Raw genomic sequence first — 15,037 nt, forward strand, 5'->3', positions numbered from 1 at the left:
TTTTTCTTTAATATTTCAACTTTGTGCAATTAAAATCTTATTTTTCCTGATAATATAAGGCGTTTATTTTTGTAAAATTGTGACTTTTTCCTTGTTAAAAACAACTTTTTTCTCTTAATATTTTTACTTAATTACAGCTTGTTTCCCATTTCTGCTGTTGTTTTTTTTTTTATTTTCCATCAATTTCAATTTTCTTCTTGCAAATTGTAACTTAGGACTTCATTCCCATATTTTTACTTCATTGTCATGATGTTAGTTTTTCCTGCAACCTAATTTTGCAAATTACAACTTTATTAGTTGTTTTGTTGTTCATAATATTACATTACTAACATTCCTTCTTTTTAGTTTAATATTTCATCTTTATGCTACTAAAATGACATTATTTTTCCTCCTATTACGTGTTTAATCATATTGTGTTGTGTCTTTTTCTCTCAATAATTTTACTTTATTCTGGTAAGATTACAGCTGTTTTTCTCCCCATTTCTGCTGTTTTTTTTTTTTTAATCCAACTATTTCAAATTTATTCTTGTAAATTTTCTTCTTGTATTTATGACTTTATTCCCATAATATTTTTACTTTATTTCCGTAACATGCTCCTAAAATGGCGTTATTTCTCCTCATAATATTGTGTTATTCTCGTAAAATTATGACTTTTTCTTGTTAGATTAACTTTTTTTTCCTTTACAGCGGCATAAAATTATAGATTTTCCATTTCTACTGTTGTTGTTTTAGTTGTTTTGTTAAATTATATTTTTAGAATGTGGGTGGACCAATAAAAAAAACAGCCGTGGAATACAAGGGGCTCCTGGGCCGCATTTTGGACACCCCTGATGTAAACAATAGACACGTGAGTGAATTTTACTTCCAAAATACAGTACTGTATAGCAACACTGAACCTGCAAGAAAATTGGACAAAATGTGGCCTACAGTGCAAACACAGTACTATACACAGTAAACCCAGTACAGTTACTACGTGGACGATATAATGACGATGAAATGACAGTGTCAATGGTGCAGCATGTGGACTAAAAGGAAAGAAAGAAGGTTCTACCTCACCAATGCAGAGACATGACAAGCCACCACCCTTGGTAACCCATGGTAACGCCATCAGCTGCAGTGGGTGGAGCTATGAGCCTCACTCTGTCTCGATTGGTCAAGAACAGGTGTGCTGATGATGGAGGCGGAGCCAAGAAGTGTGCGACACCTATCGATCAATAACTGCTTACCTCATTAAAAACACAGTGTAATGTTGCCACACTGATTATTGTATCAAAAAGATCTATTATAGCCTGCAAATAATTTTTAATAATCATGACGGAGACCAAGTATTCATCCATATTTACTGTGTTCTATTTGATAAAAATACGTTGCTAGAGCATGAGCGTGGATGAAAAAAGAGAGCTGTAGAAATAATGAATGAAAACAAAGTTCCTACTCATAGGCTTTGACAGTGAGCGCATGACTTGGCAACACGTGCAGATTTGTGAGGAGAGCATGGCCGCACTGCAGACGAGTCACCACTGGAGAGCAGTGCTTCCCCCAATAAGTGCTCATAAAGGCACGTCTACACATTCCTAAGGAAAATGTCAATTTAGTGGCTACTTGGGAAGTCGTACCAACTTGCACCGTCAGCAGAGTGCAACGACTGAACTCACAGGAACTCCCCACAAGTTATCCTGGAGCGGGCATGCATCCAAAACAACAGTTGTGGACTGCGACAGCTGCCGAAGTGTGACACAGTGTGCTGAACACAAGCGCGAGGACCAAACAACACAAAACGTCAGCACAAGTTTTAGGAGTGGTCCTTAATGAGCAGTGCATCGACTTGATAAATCATTCAGTCAAAAACAGAAAATATTCATTCAGGTTATCTTTAATGACAAAAAGGTTTCTCATTTCTTGAATGCAATAGGAAAAAAAAAATCAAGCAAATGCATGACAATAAGTACTGTTAGGACCAGTCATTAGTTAACAAAACAGGCTTTACTTTGGAACAACGTGACTCCTGCTCTGTACTTTTACACAAAAGGAGGCAAAGTCAAAACAAAATCAGCTTTCTGAAAGCCGCACATTTTAAAACAGGAGCACAAATGTCTCATAGAAGAGTAGAGAAGTCACATTTGGGGCGAAATGGTGAAAATCACCACTCTTATAGTTGATGTTTTTTTCTTTTGGTTTTGTACAAAATGGTAAGGACTGACCTGCTGGGTCATTGCTTCCATTAGTACCGTACTTCACAAAAGATCACATTTGATCTACACTGCATTTTCATACGTGATAGATTTGGCATTTGGCTCCAAGTGGAGTACGAGTGTCAGCTCTTTCGGGGAAAGACTTCACTTGGAGGCAGTAAAGAGTGTTGATTCCTTTTGTTCATCCACCTGACCGAATCCCTGCTGTGCATGTTCAGTTCTCGGGCATGGAATGATTTATTGAGCTCAACGAAACTTGCTCATTAACGTCATGCAGTCGAGCTCTGCTGTGCTGTGAGACGGGACAACCGAAGCATGGCAGACCCGGGTCTTGAGCTGTCCACGCTTTTCTTCAGTGTGCTATACTGCTGAACATGTCACTTCTGTGTCTGCAATCACACATTTAGTCAGTGAAATCCATCACAGGTTGCGGCTGAATTACGCTACAGCATCACGGCGCCGGCATAAGCCCCCATGAGTCTTACCTTGTGTCAATGGCGACGCAGGCCGCAAAGTTGTGATTGGTCGCCTTTTTTTAGTGTGTAATGTCCGTTTTTTCTGTCCTGAGACAGCACCAAAATGTCCACCAAAATTGAGGAGCAGTAAAAGTGAAAAGATTAGTTCCATCTCCAACAACGATCAGTTGTTCACTACTACTACACAGGAAGCTAAACAGCTAGTCAACCCGAGTTGTAGTTGTTTACACTCAGCGAAACACCGCTCCTAGTGTTTGCGCAGAGTACTGCAAGTCAAGTGCTCAGCCACGCCGCTGCTCAAGCATAATTCAGCCTTTAGACGCACAAAATTGAGCACCGCCATGGAACTCCTGTCCAAACTCAAGCAGTCCGGCAAAAATAACAACACGACGTTGTGGAGTTAGAACGCAAGACGGGATACCTACAAAAAAAAGATACCTCACCATTCGATAAAAGAAAATGTTTTTCCAATTCCATTGTTTTCATTCCCGAACACAGAAAGGAATCCAATTACGCTTGACTGGTCCGAAAATGATTATTTGCTTATTGTGAGAGGCAGAAGAACTAAATGCTTTTCCATTAGATGGCAGAAGGTAGAAAATGAACCTGAATAGGTTGTGGCACACTTGGTGGTGTGCTATGCAACTTTTCTCGCGTAAAATAAAAGTTGGAAAGCCAATTGAAAACTTAGTTCTGATCTCGTTTTTTCTCCAAATATTTCGGTATTTAAGATAACTTAAAATCGCCACAAAACGTAACGCGGTAATCAGCCCAAGTGAGCGTACCTTTTCGATATGTTGCAGACAAACAAAGAGGGTCAAGTTGCACTGAAAGAACATTAACACGCTGTCTGAAGCTTTCTCGACCCCACAACACTGTCACCCAAGACCCGACCTTGAAATACTGTTGGTGCGCACACGGCCTGCACGACACTCGTCAACACTCCGCCTTTCGGCAAAATACTTCTTCACATCTTTGTTTCGTCTTGTGATTCCTCGCTGTAAGGGATGGCCACTCTGGTAAACTTAATAGTTCCTGCGGTAAAATACATTTAAATAAGAAGCAAATGACAGCAAAGAAAGAGCAAAAGAGCTGCTTTCGTAAAAGGCATTTTCACTTTTTAACTCATGGTCGTCACAATCTGGGGTTAAAAGTGGACAGAAGAGTTTGGTTTCAATGCTGTGACCCTCACTTAAAAAAAATAACCTAAGGGGAGAACCGAAAAAGCCTTATGCACTCTTTGAAAAGCTTTTACAAGTGAGTGATATAGGTGGAGGGGGGTATCTACTGTCAGAAAAGCCCGTCAAGAAAAAGGGGAGGAGGGTGAGGGTAAGGAGGCCAATGCATTACTGAGAACATGTCATATCTCAGCAAAGAGGAGGAGGCAGAGGCAAGCAGGATAGAGGGAGGAGAAATTCTTCTCCTTATGACAGCAATACTTTCTCTGGCTCCAGGCTACTTTTCAGGCACTTTTCTTCAGGTGCAGCTTCAGAAGGAGCTGGTGGGGGGCGTGGTCAACCTCTTGCCGATGTACACTCTGGTGAAACACAAGTCACAATGACGGTAATGTGCAATGACACAGTCGTGAACGCCATTATTTGCACCCGACATCCCATGAGAAGACTGCTTGAGACCAGAGTGGAGACTACGCCACCTCAAGGTGCTCCTGTTGGGAGCTCTTGACAAGAAAGCAGATGTTCAACTAATAATGGAAGGCTACACAAGCCTGTTATGTGGATGAGCAGCACCCCTTACTGCTGTTAATCCTCATTTTTTAACAACTTGAATGAGGAAACCGATAAAAAAAAAACAACAACAACTGTAAATACAGTTGAAAAGCATGTAGATCAGTGGTGTCCAAAGTGTGGCCTGGGTGCTATTTGCAGCCCGTGGCCCGCAGCGTATTCATCCAACCATCCATTTTCTATACCGCTTGTCCTCACTAGGGCCGCGGGTATGCTGGAACCTATCCCAGCTGTCTTTAGGTAAGAGGCGGAGTGTACCCTGGACTGGTCGCTAGCCAATCGCAGTGCAGTATATTCTAAAAAAAATATATATAAATATATAAATATATATATATATATATATATATATATATATATATATATATATATATATATATATATATATATATATATATATATAAAGCAAAAATGGAAAAGACAGCAGTAACTTTACAAGAATAAAGTCAAAATATTAAGAGAAAAAGGGTGTCATCTAGCAAGAAAAAGACGTGATGTTACGAGACTAATCATAATAGTCATAATATTACGAGGAAAAATAACGACAGTTTAGTAGCATAAAGTTTAAATATTAAAAGTTGTGTTTTAAAATATAGCAATGAATAAAGCTGTCATTTTTGGAAAAACAGGTTGCGGAGGAAGTTATGTCACGCAAATAAAGTCAAACTATTATACTGTAGGAATATAGTCATCATTTCGAGAAGAACATTTAAATGAAGTTCAAATAGTCGGGGGAAAAAAACCAAACAACAGAAATGGAAAAAACAGCTGTCATTTTATGAGAATAAAGTCAAAATATTAAGAGAAAAAAGTTCTATTCTAACAGGAAAAAAAGTAGTAATTTTATGGGAATAAACTCGCAATATTATGAGGAAAAAATATGTTAAAAATGTCATATTAGTAGCATAGAGTTGAAATATTAAAGAAATATATTTCTTTTTTAGAAACAAAACGTTGTTAGTTTTGGAAAATTTGGTTGCAGGAAAAAGTTTGAATATTATTGGAATAACGGCTCCGTGACCCACTTTTGGGTCACGACCCACCAGTTGAGAATCACTGCTGTATCTGATGGATCAACATGAATGTTCTCCATTAGTGAACCAGAGATGGTCGTTTCTTACCCGAGTCCCAGGGCGAGGATGTGTGAAATCAGCAGCGATGGGATGAAGACTTTGAGGAACTCGGCAGAGAAGAAGCCTCCTTTTTTCATGGCGCCAGTCTTCCTCATGCTGAGCGTCACAGAGCGTCGAGGGTGACAGAAATGAAACTCCCTGGGGGAGGGGAAGGAATAAGACAGTTTATAAACAACACGCAAAGACGACCGAGGGCTTGTCTTGTATCCTCGCTATCCACTGGATGTTGAAATATGAACACAAAACATGGTGCAATGTAAATTTGTTTGTTAGATTGTTTTCTATATAAAATTCAGACTATATTTATTCTGGTTTTAAACTGTGCAGCACTTTCTGACACCTATCTTGTAAAAGGTGCTGTACAAATTTTACTTACTAATAAACATATGCATGAGGCGGCCGAATACTACAGTTATTTGTGCACAAGTGTTGTATGGTTGGACATTGTATTAACTGACAACAACAACAATAATAATAATAATAATAATAATAACGGTCACACGGTTTGAACAAAAAGGAGTAGGCATACTACAAATATCACATGGAAAAGTTTCTTTGATGCGATGGTACATCAGCTAAAATGCAACCCTTGCATCTAAATATAACAAAGAATAATAAACAACTCTACAAGTCTGTAAGTCTCGTATATAATGTGAGACCAATGGCTTTATGTACTCTCTGTGTGTCACACCGACTTTAGCCAGAATGACGAATCACTTTCTCTGTACAAGCAAGCAGGTGTGTGCGTGTGAGCGAGAGAGAGATGTTTACACAGTGAAGACTTACTTAGGAGGAATGTTTTCCGGTCGACTAGACCAGTCAGCAACCCAATCTGCGTCCTTCATCAGGATGTCCATGTCCCTCTCCTTGTCCAAGCCATCCTCTTCTGTCTAAAGACATAAACACTGCACGTCATCCAGCAAACTCAGCCTGATATTCATTCGCTAACTGGTACAAACATATGTTTACAGAAGTGCAGTTGGGTGCCATTTCCTAAAAGACAATTAAGTGCTACATCTGTGTATTTCAGTGAATAACCTCAATTGCTGCATAGAAATGCACCAAAAATCCACTCTAGGCCATCTGTGATGAAACTTAGGTGGGCAGTAGTTACCAAGCTCATGCAGACCTCAGCCTAGGGGTTCAGCTTGCCATAGCAACACCGATAAAGCGCCATTTGAGTTCTTACTTGACTGTCTCTCCTGCCAGTCACGTCCACGTCGAAGATGATCTGCCCTTCATCCTGGGGAGTGTGGGGCCGTGGAGGACTTAACGGGCAAAAACAACAAACATTCTCATTAGGGGATGGATTCCTGAAGAACATTAAGCATGCTGGATATTAGAATTAGATATAAGCTGGCTGATCAAATATAATGTCATGAAATATAGTTACAATACATCTGAAACAGAGCAGTCACAAAATGATTCAGTAATAGTTTACTTTTTATTTAATGCAGAGCTCCGTCAAAACATGCAAGTATACACTGTCCCAAGATAGTCAACAGACATCACGTGAGGCGCTAATGGTGCGTATGCTGAGTTACATGCACAATCAATAAGGACAGTGAACAATTTGTCTGTTCCTTATTGATGCTAGCTTGTGCAGGAAAAGGTCATCATGACTTATTTTACCAAAGAAGCCACCTCCAAGTATGAGTACACTTCATTCATTCCCGAAATACAAATAGTGGATCCTCGTACATTCAGCTAATTTGTGGATTTTTCGTCAAAAATTAATTTTTTAATGACATTTTTTTCTCCGAAAATATGTGATAATACAAGTAAAATGTACAGCATGCAAGGACCACTGTTAGAAAGCCCACGACTTTTCATGTTCACGTCTTTAGGCTTCACTGATAACGTTTTTTCTTCAAGCAATGAGATTTTGCAACTTGTTCGGCAGGCCCTTGAGCGCACCATAGTTGCTATGCTGAGACGCAAAAAGGTTTTTTGGCTACAGAAGCACTAGCTTCGACAGTCATCGATCATCTTACGCCATCATTCATTAGTGGTGAGTAACTTACTTTATATGCTTTAAATGATAAAGTGTGTGAGGCATACTTGAAGCTTAAACCTGGATTGTGTTGGGAGCGAACAATGGCAATTGAAGAGAGACTGGGAGGGTTATGGAGCTGAACTAATCTAATTACACTTTTGATGCAAATGTTGATCCAGAATCTGAAATCAAAAGTGTGGACATTTATCATGTGTGCCTCAATTACTATTTGTTGTTGTTTTTTTGTTTTTGTAGGTAGTCCCGGAACGTCATCCCCGTGTAGTTGAGTTTGTCATGAGACACAGTCCTCTACAAAAGGCCGTCAGTAGCAATGTTACACTAATATTTTTTCCACAGTAAAACTGAGAGTAGAAGGACGGTGGCGGTGCTAGCAATGCCATCAATACGGGTTTAATCACATTCTTGTCCAAACCTTTTCCATCGAATTCCACACACAAAATTTTTTTAAATGTGGAGGCCACTTTGATACATTTGGTGCATTAAAAAGGATAAAATATATCTACAATTCTAATCTGAACAAATCTTCAACTTACCTTAGAGTTATAGGTGACAAAGCAAAATAGTGTCATATCTAATAACATATCTCATTAACAATGAATTTATTTTATTTTTAAAATATGCAAAGGGGCCAATAAAAAATAAGCTGCAGGCCGAAACTGGTTCCTGGGCCGCACTTTGGACACCACTACCCTAAGCAAAAGTGAAATACTTATGTGATACAGTTGCCAGCCAGGGCAGCCAGGTGGTCAGTTATGTGAAACACATTGCACGGTGTAAACTACGCACAAGGCATCCAACCGTAGGTAACCATAGCAACTGTAGATAGGCATCAGGACCTTCAGGTTCGTCAACAACTATTTTATCCTCAGGCTGTGAGGAGTTTGCTGTAAGGTGGCTGTCGCTGCCCCATTTACTTGCCACAAGAAACTATTTTTCACGCGTTGTAGCCATTTAAAATGGAACGTCGTTACAGATGGACGAGTGAGAGCGGGGCAAAGTGCACACAGGAGTCGCGCGCACACACACGAGAGATGATCTCGCAATCAGGAGGCTTGGAAAAAACAGCTAAAAAGTCACAGAAGTCGCTGGGCTGCTGGGGCTTAAAACAGCTCAGATGAACCAGTTTATGGTGAAATGACAACAAAAAACAATTATTGGGCTTTAACCTGCTGTGTATTCAACATGAAGAGGAAATGGAAATAACAGCAACTTCAGACAAACAACCGAAAGCCGAAAGCAGAAACGGGGATTATTGCAAAGCCCACCTATCACAGGACGAGTTGCTACGGCTTGACTCGTGCTGGGCATCCAACAGGATCCTCTCCATGTCACCATTGTGGATGGAGGACGAGGATGGCACATGCTCCAGCGCCCCCACCATGGCTTCCTCTTCCTCCACCTGGGGAAGGGGCAGCAGGCCTGGAGAGGGGCTAACTGTGGACGATGACTGGGCTGACCCTGAGGTGCCTCTGTTCATCTCCAGCTCCACCCAGGACCCTGTGGGTAGAAACACTGATAAGCTGCTAGTGCCTCCACAACACACTCCTTGCGTATTCTCATGTTTTGGTACAACCACTGACGCTACTTTGTTGTGTTCACTTGTACTATACATGTGATAACACAATTGTCAAAAAGGTCACTGTGCAAGTGTAAACATGTGATGTACTTCAATGGCACTTTGTCAAGCAAGTTTAAAATAAACTACAGGTGGTCTTCGGGTGACGAATGAGTTCCGTTCCTACGACGCGTTGCAAGTTGGAACACTTAAGTCACTCACACTGTACACAGAACACATGAAAGACATAAAATACAGTAATAAAAACACTAAATACAACAATTAAACAGCAATAAAAAAAGAGATAAACATACTAAGCTGCTTTGTGATTACTGTCGCTTTCAAAGGAGCAGATCCTTTAACATGCTCAAGGATACTATCGCGACCTGGCAATTATGTATGCTGTGAAGACGTGACGGTGTGCGTGTGTAGGAGCAGGACAGCTGCATGCTGAGATTACAGCTGAGTTTGCTGATGTTGTTTTGGCATGGTTGCAGCCGACAGTAGCCCGTTTTGTTTTACAAATAAAGAGATTGTTGATTGACCACCTCCTCGTCAACAATACATTATTTATCCTTAATGATGGCCGTGACAGTCGAGTGTTGAGAGTAGTGTAGCTACGCAACAGCCAGACAGTGTATACTTCCACTATAACTACTTCGCAAGTTAGTCTCGTGTTTACGGACCGCCTGCATACCATTACCAAAGTGAAGGCACCCTCATCTCTCAGCAACCATTTCAATGTGTCTTGCCAAAGGTCAAGTATAGTAGTGTCAGCATCATGGTCTGGGGCTGCATGAGTGCTGGCCGCACTGAGGAGCTGCGGTTTATTGAGGGGAAACATTAAATTCAACACGTACTGTGACAAATAACCCTCCCCTCCCTTTAGAAACTGGGCCGCGTGGCAGTTTTCGAACATGATAACAACCCCAAAAACACCTCCATGATGACAAGTGAAGGTCATGGAGTGGCCAAGTACGGAACTGAACCCAACTGAGCACCTGAGAGGCAGGCGTGGACGGCCAGCTCAGTGATGTCATCATGAGGGGAGTGAAAAGAAGTCAAGTCATTTTAATTCCAATGATGGCTATAGGTTGAATTAGGACAGTAAATCTATACCTCTATACAAGTTCTACACTGACTAGTATAACATCGTTTGACTTCCAATGATTCCAGGTCCGATTTTGGTTCCTACCAATTCTCAATTCCGATGCTTTTAAAAGGCAGGGTCATAAAAGTTTGCATGGTTTAAATGAACAAATAGAAAATGAATTTTTGATCAAGTTTACTATGAATTTTCCTACAGGACTATTTTCAACCAGAATCTAAATATCAAACCACTCAACTTGAATATACAGTACATGTTATGGAGTTTCTTTTTACAGGAGTACACTTCCACAAAAGATGTTTGCTTTTGAAAAGGAGCATACTGCTTGCTGCCTCAGTGTTATGTATAAACTATTTTTACGACACCTTTATTTTGTTAACGCAAGTAAACAGGATATAGCCCAAAGGGCTCTTATTTTGAAAGCCAGAAGTGTGCTGTGTGAGTTGAGAAGGTCCGTTGAGTGTTGCTAACAGAGACTGCCTGCGCAAATGAACAAACTTGCCCAGCCGTAGCTCCCGTTCTTTATTTACACCGAACTTCCACACCAGGTAGCATCCTGAAACCCTCGGTTACACTGGCATGAGACAGACGTCCTTTATTGTCTGACTTCCCTGATTCTGATTGCTTAGAGGAAGTCCAACGTAGTGCATAAAGGATGAGGCACTGTGTTATTTCGACATCGTGAATGTGTGAACATTAATCATGTTGGCGGTGCACCCTCCTTTGCATGAAATCATTATGACGTTAAGCCAAACTTTTTAGCCGCTTCTTCTTCACTGCTGCTCGCCGGCTCCTTCTTTCTTGATGTTTGCGGCTATTTCTTCCGGTCGGCCAAGTGAGCATCGAAACTAGGAATCCAAATAAAAACATTTGAACAAGCCTGAGAGAATCGGAATGTTAGTCCCGGTCCCCATCGATGCCCAACCATAGTTCTATCTAACTTTCATTTCTACATATTGTCCCTTCAAAGCTTATAATAAAATAGTTGCCAAAACATGAGAGGTGTTGACACTTTTGTGACATACGGCACATACATTATGGAAATAAATACACAAATAGTTTTGCAATCAAATAAAAGTTCTCTATTTGTCAAAAATACTGATTAGAAAGGATGACATGGGATTATACTGCAAGTATGACCTTATTTACTATAACCTCAAAATGATGTTTACATGGCAGTATGTCATTTCAAATACTGCTTAATAAGGTTAATATCAGCTTATGGAAGCACATGTAAACATGGACTCCTTAGGAAAATAGGGAATTGACACACAATCTAGCATGGTCTCAAAATTACAAATCTAAGCATGTTCACTTAAAGACCAGTAGAAAAACAAGGGACTGTGACGACGGACAGCCTGAGAGTGTAAATCAAAGGCTGATGAGCAAAGCACTATTTCCTGCTGTGTGATGACAAAGCAAAAAATGCCTTCTTGTGCGTTCTTGTGGACCTTGAATGTGATACACGACGCTCCCCCGCTGCATGGGCGGCCACTGACCGCATATTAGAGCAGTGTTACAAATATAGAGGAGAAGGCATGAATCCCAAGAATGGCAAAAAACATTCTCTCATATCATCGTGTCACTGGAGGACACGTTCTAGCCGTAAGACAGAAGAGGGGGGCCTCCCACAGAGGTCACATGACCCCATAACAGAACATAAACAGTAAGTTCAGGTTCTCAATTGCACATGCACAAGTGCAGTTACACCCACTGACCCAATATGTCGTCCCTCCCTCCCCTTAGATGGATGGCCCAGACTCAGCACTCACTCTCATCCTGTGGATTACAGAGCAGACTACGAGCAAAGCCGCTGTCGGCAGCGCATTGTCTCTGCTCTGTGGTCTGGAACCACGTTGCCATGGCGCCGACGCTTGCGAACTTTCTAGCGTTCAGGCCTGTTATCAGCTGCGAAGTGGATAAAAAGACAACGGGCATGAAGTAATCTTTTTTGACTGACTGATGTTGCGGATCGGAGACAGCAGTGGGGGACGGATGGAGGATCCTATGTGAAGCCCTTATGGATTAGATAAGAATGTTTATGACCTGGTGGTGAGAGCCCTCCAGGAAAGTCCAAATATAGCTTGACGTCTCAGATAACACCCACGTCCACACTGACGGCCAATCTATCTGATAACCTGAGGGACATAATGCCTATGAAGAGGTGTCTCAACAAGTACCGAGACAGTCCAATAGTTCTCAAGTTGCGTAAGGACAGTTGACATGGTACTTAAAATATAAAAATACAGTAGAAAGACTATCAATTCAAAAAACAAGGCACGCTAGCTCACTCGACAGTACATTCACGCACTTAATAAACAGAAGTACAAAGACAATTAAGCTAAGGCAGCAGAGCCTCAACTTGCGAGGAGGAAGGGTCGGCCATCATGCCAAGGATAGTGTCTTTGGCCGTCATTTAGACATTAGATCACATGTTAGTGTGACTTGATGTTCCATTTTTCCATTTGGCTAATATTTATTAGCCAACTAGCTAAATTAAGTCAGTTAACAACGCTGCCAAGCTGCTAACAACCAAATAAGCAGCTTATTTGATCCAGGTCAACACTTTCTTGTACGTTTTTAGGCTAAGATAAAATCAAGTCTTGCCCATTTATTTATTTGAACCTGATGCCACTCACCATCCAAACCGTCTGCCACAGTAGCTGAAAATAGCATGCATAGTCATGCCTCTCCATAGTGACGGAGCAACAAATCACACAGTGCTTTGCTGTTGCCTTTGCAGACAGTGGAGATATTCATTAAACGTGAAGAGTAAAACTTTACAATATTAAAGTCTTTGTTCGCCTCGACGTACATAAGATGAGGTGTATGTCGTGGTAGCAGGCAGGAGAGGTGGGTGGATTGATCCAACTATCGACCTTATCGATACTGGTCCTTGGACTTTTGGGGCAAAAAGTTAAATTTGAAAGGAAGTCAATAGTAGTTTTGCTTTTGTTTACCTATTTTGCACTACCAACTTTATTTTGGTCTTGCCAAACAACTGAATGTAATAAAAGGGAATAATTGGATAATATTGCTATATTGCCTAAATAGTTATACCTGTTCACAAAGTGTTGATATTTTTGGTTTATCCAACTTCTTTGTCCTATGATTTATCTGATGAACAAATGACAGACAAAAATCATAAAATAATTCAATGATCTTCAATAATGTCCAAAAAAATGATCGGTATCAGTATCAGAGATGCTGGCCCTGCATTTACTTAATATTGGATCGATACAACAAATTGTAGTGTTGCCTTCCTCTCGAAAACAGTACCATTTAGCTAACATAAAACCCCATCGTAAAGGAAATGAATAGTATGTAGACAGTCTCATGAAAATATAAGAACTATAACAGTCAAGTAGCAAAAAACAATCGGTTTTAAGAAACGGCTACGGTGAATCTTCGTCGAAATATTGTAAAATCTTAATACCCTCCATTTTTTTAAACAATTTCTGCCGTCTTGTTGACATAACTTAAACCCACCTCCATAACACAGTATCACTCGCTGATTCGTCCACAAGCCTGTCCGTCAAGAGGATCTAACCCACCATTGGCCAGCACGCTGTCAATAAACAAACGGAATATGGCGCCGTCGACTCCACCCCTTTGAAAATGTAGCTTCGCGGCGAAAAAATAATGCAAAACTATTCTTTATAATATGAAACACACTACATATCGCGTAAATATCCAGTCTCACTGCACTCAGGGAACACACTGTCAAACATCTCAAAATGTAGCTGACTACTTACCGTTGAGCCCAGAGTCTCGGCTGTTGTGTGTAGCAGTGTCACTAGCGTCGGACATGGTTGGTAACTAGGGTGGGTTTACAAAAAGCCCGTCAGTGCAAAACGTGTGCTACTTTCTCTTCATACATTCAGACAAACGGCCGTCACAAGTATATAGCCTCGCTGCCTGCTGCTTTTATAACACGGGGGCGCTTTGTTTTTACTCGTTAGCTGTGAGGAGGTAGCAGCTGTGAGGCACCCCAGATCCTCCTGGAACTGGTTGATGACGTAGCTCAACGAAACATAGGGCTGGGAGGGGTTATATAAACATATAATTTTTAATACCGTTGTAAAAGATAAACATAAACTGTGTCTGAATTATTAACTGTTTCATTGACAAAATTAAATTACAGTAACTTGTCGATGTGCTCTCGGCTGATTCCCATATTAGTAAGCGTGCTTGTCCTCACGTACACCCAACAAAGAATCATTTCAAAAACACAAGGGTGTTCAAAGTGCGGCCCGGGGGGCGTTATGTAACACAAAAAAACCTATAACACAAAACCGGGTTTTTTTCAAATAGCAAGCACAGGTGTGGCTCAGGGGCCATTTGCAGTCTTTTCATGCCCCACAGCACTTTGTAGAAATAAAATTACGCAATCCCCCCCCCAGCAAAAATAACACAAAAAGTCTCAATGCAATGATAAAAGCCTGAAATGTTGATAATTTACACCTACATTGGATTGGATTTAGCATCTTTATAATTTAACAAAATCTATGAAAGTGGCCCTCCCACATCCTTTCAATTTTTCTGTATGTAGGCCTTGCTGGTAAATGTTTGGACACCCCTGCAGTAAAGGTTCATTTACACTGTTACATAACTGCTGATGTTCATGCTGTAGATAGTGAATGTGTACTTGTAGAGTCCCAGCATTGTAATGTGCAACCATGAGCAGAGTCACCACGACTACTCATGAGGTGCCTTATAGAACCAAACAAACAATCACAAGAATGCAAAAAAAAAAAAAAAAAGTAGTTCCTTTATTATAGTCACTGTCATAGATTAATTGTACTGTAGTTGCA

At 40.7% G+C, this 15,037-nt stretch overlaps 1 protein-coding gene across 2 annotated transcripts; it reads right to left on the minus strand.

Annotated features, from left to right (window-relative positions):
• Positions 1–1,850: 1,850 nt before the first annotated feature.
• On the minus strand, positions 1,851–14,245 carry bnip3lb (BCL2 interacting protein 3 like b). Of its 2 annotated transcripts, none has more exons than XM_054757305.1 (6): positions 12,863–13,065; positions 8,826–9,057; positions 6,733–6,811; positions 6,330–6,433; positions 5,532–5,681; positions 1,851–4,205 (listed from the first exon to the last, which is right to left on the minus strand). In XM_054757305.1, exons 1-6 carry the CDS (start codon positions 12,897–12,899, stop codon positions 4,157–4,159), a joined length of 651 nt encoding a protein of 216 aa, XP_054613280.1. In that variant the 5' UTR covers positions 12,900–13,065; the 3' UTR covers positions 1,851–4,156. The 2 variants fall into 2 exon arrangements, with proteins under 2 accessions (XP_054613280.1, XP_054613279.1); XM_054757304.1 differs by lacking the exon at positions 12,863–13,065 and adding an exon at positions 13,979–14,245 and having other exon boundaries at positions 1,852–4,205.
• Positions 14,246–15,037: the final 792 nt, after the last annotated feature.

The sequence above is a fragment of the Dunckerocampus dactyliophorus genome, chromosome 17 (assembly GCF_027744805.1).
Source record: "Dunckerocampus dactyliophorus isolate RoL2022-P2 chromosome 17, RoL_Ddac_1.1, whole genome shotgun sequence".
Taxonomy (NCBI): Eukaryota; Metazoa; Chordata; class Actinopteri; order Syngnathiformes; family Syngnathidae; genus Dunckerocampus; species Dunckerocampus dactyliophorus.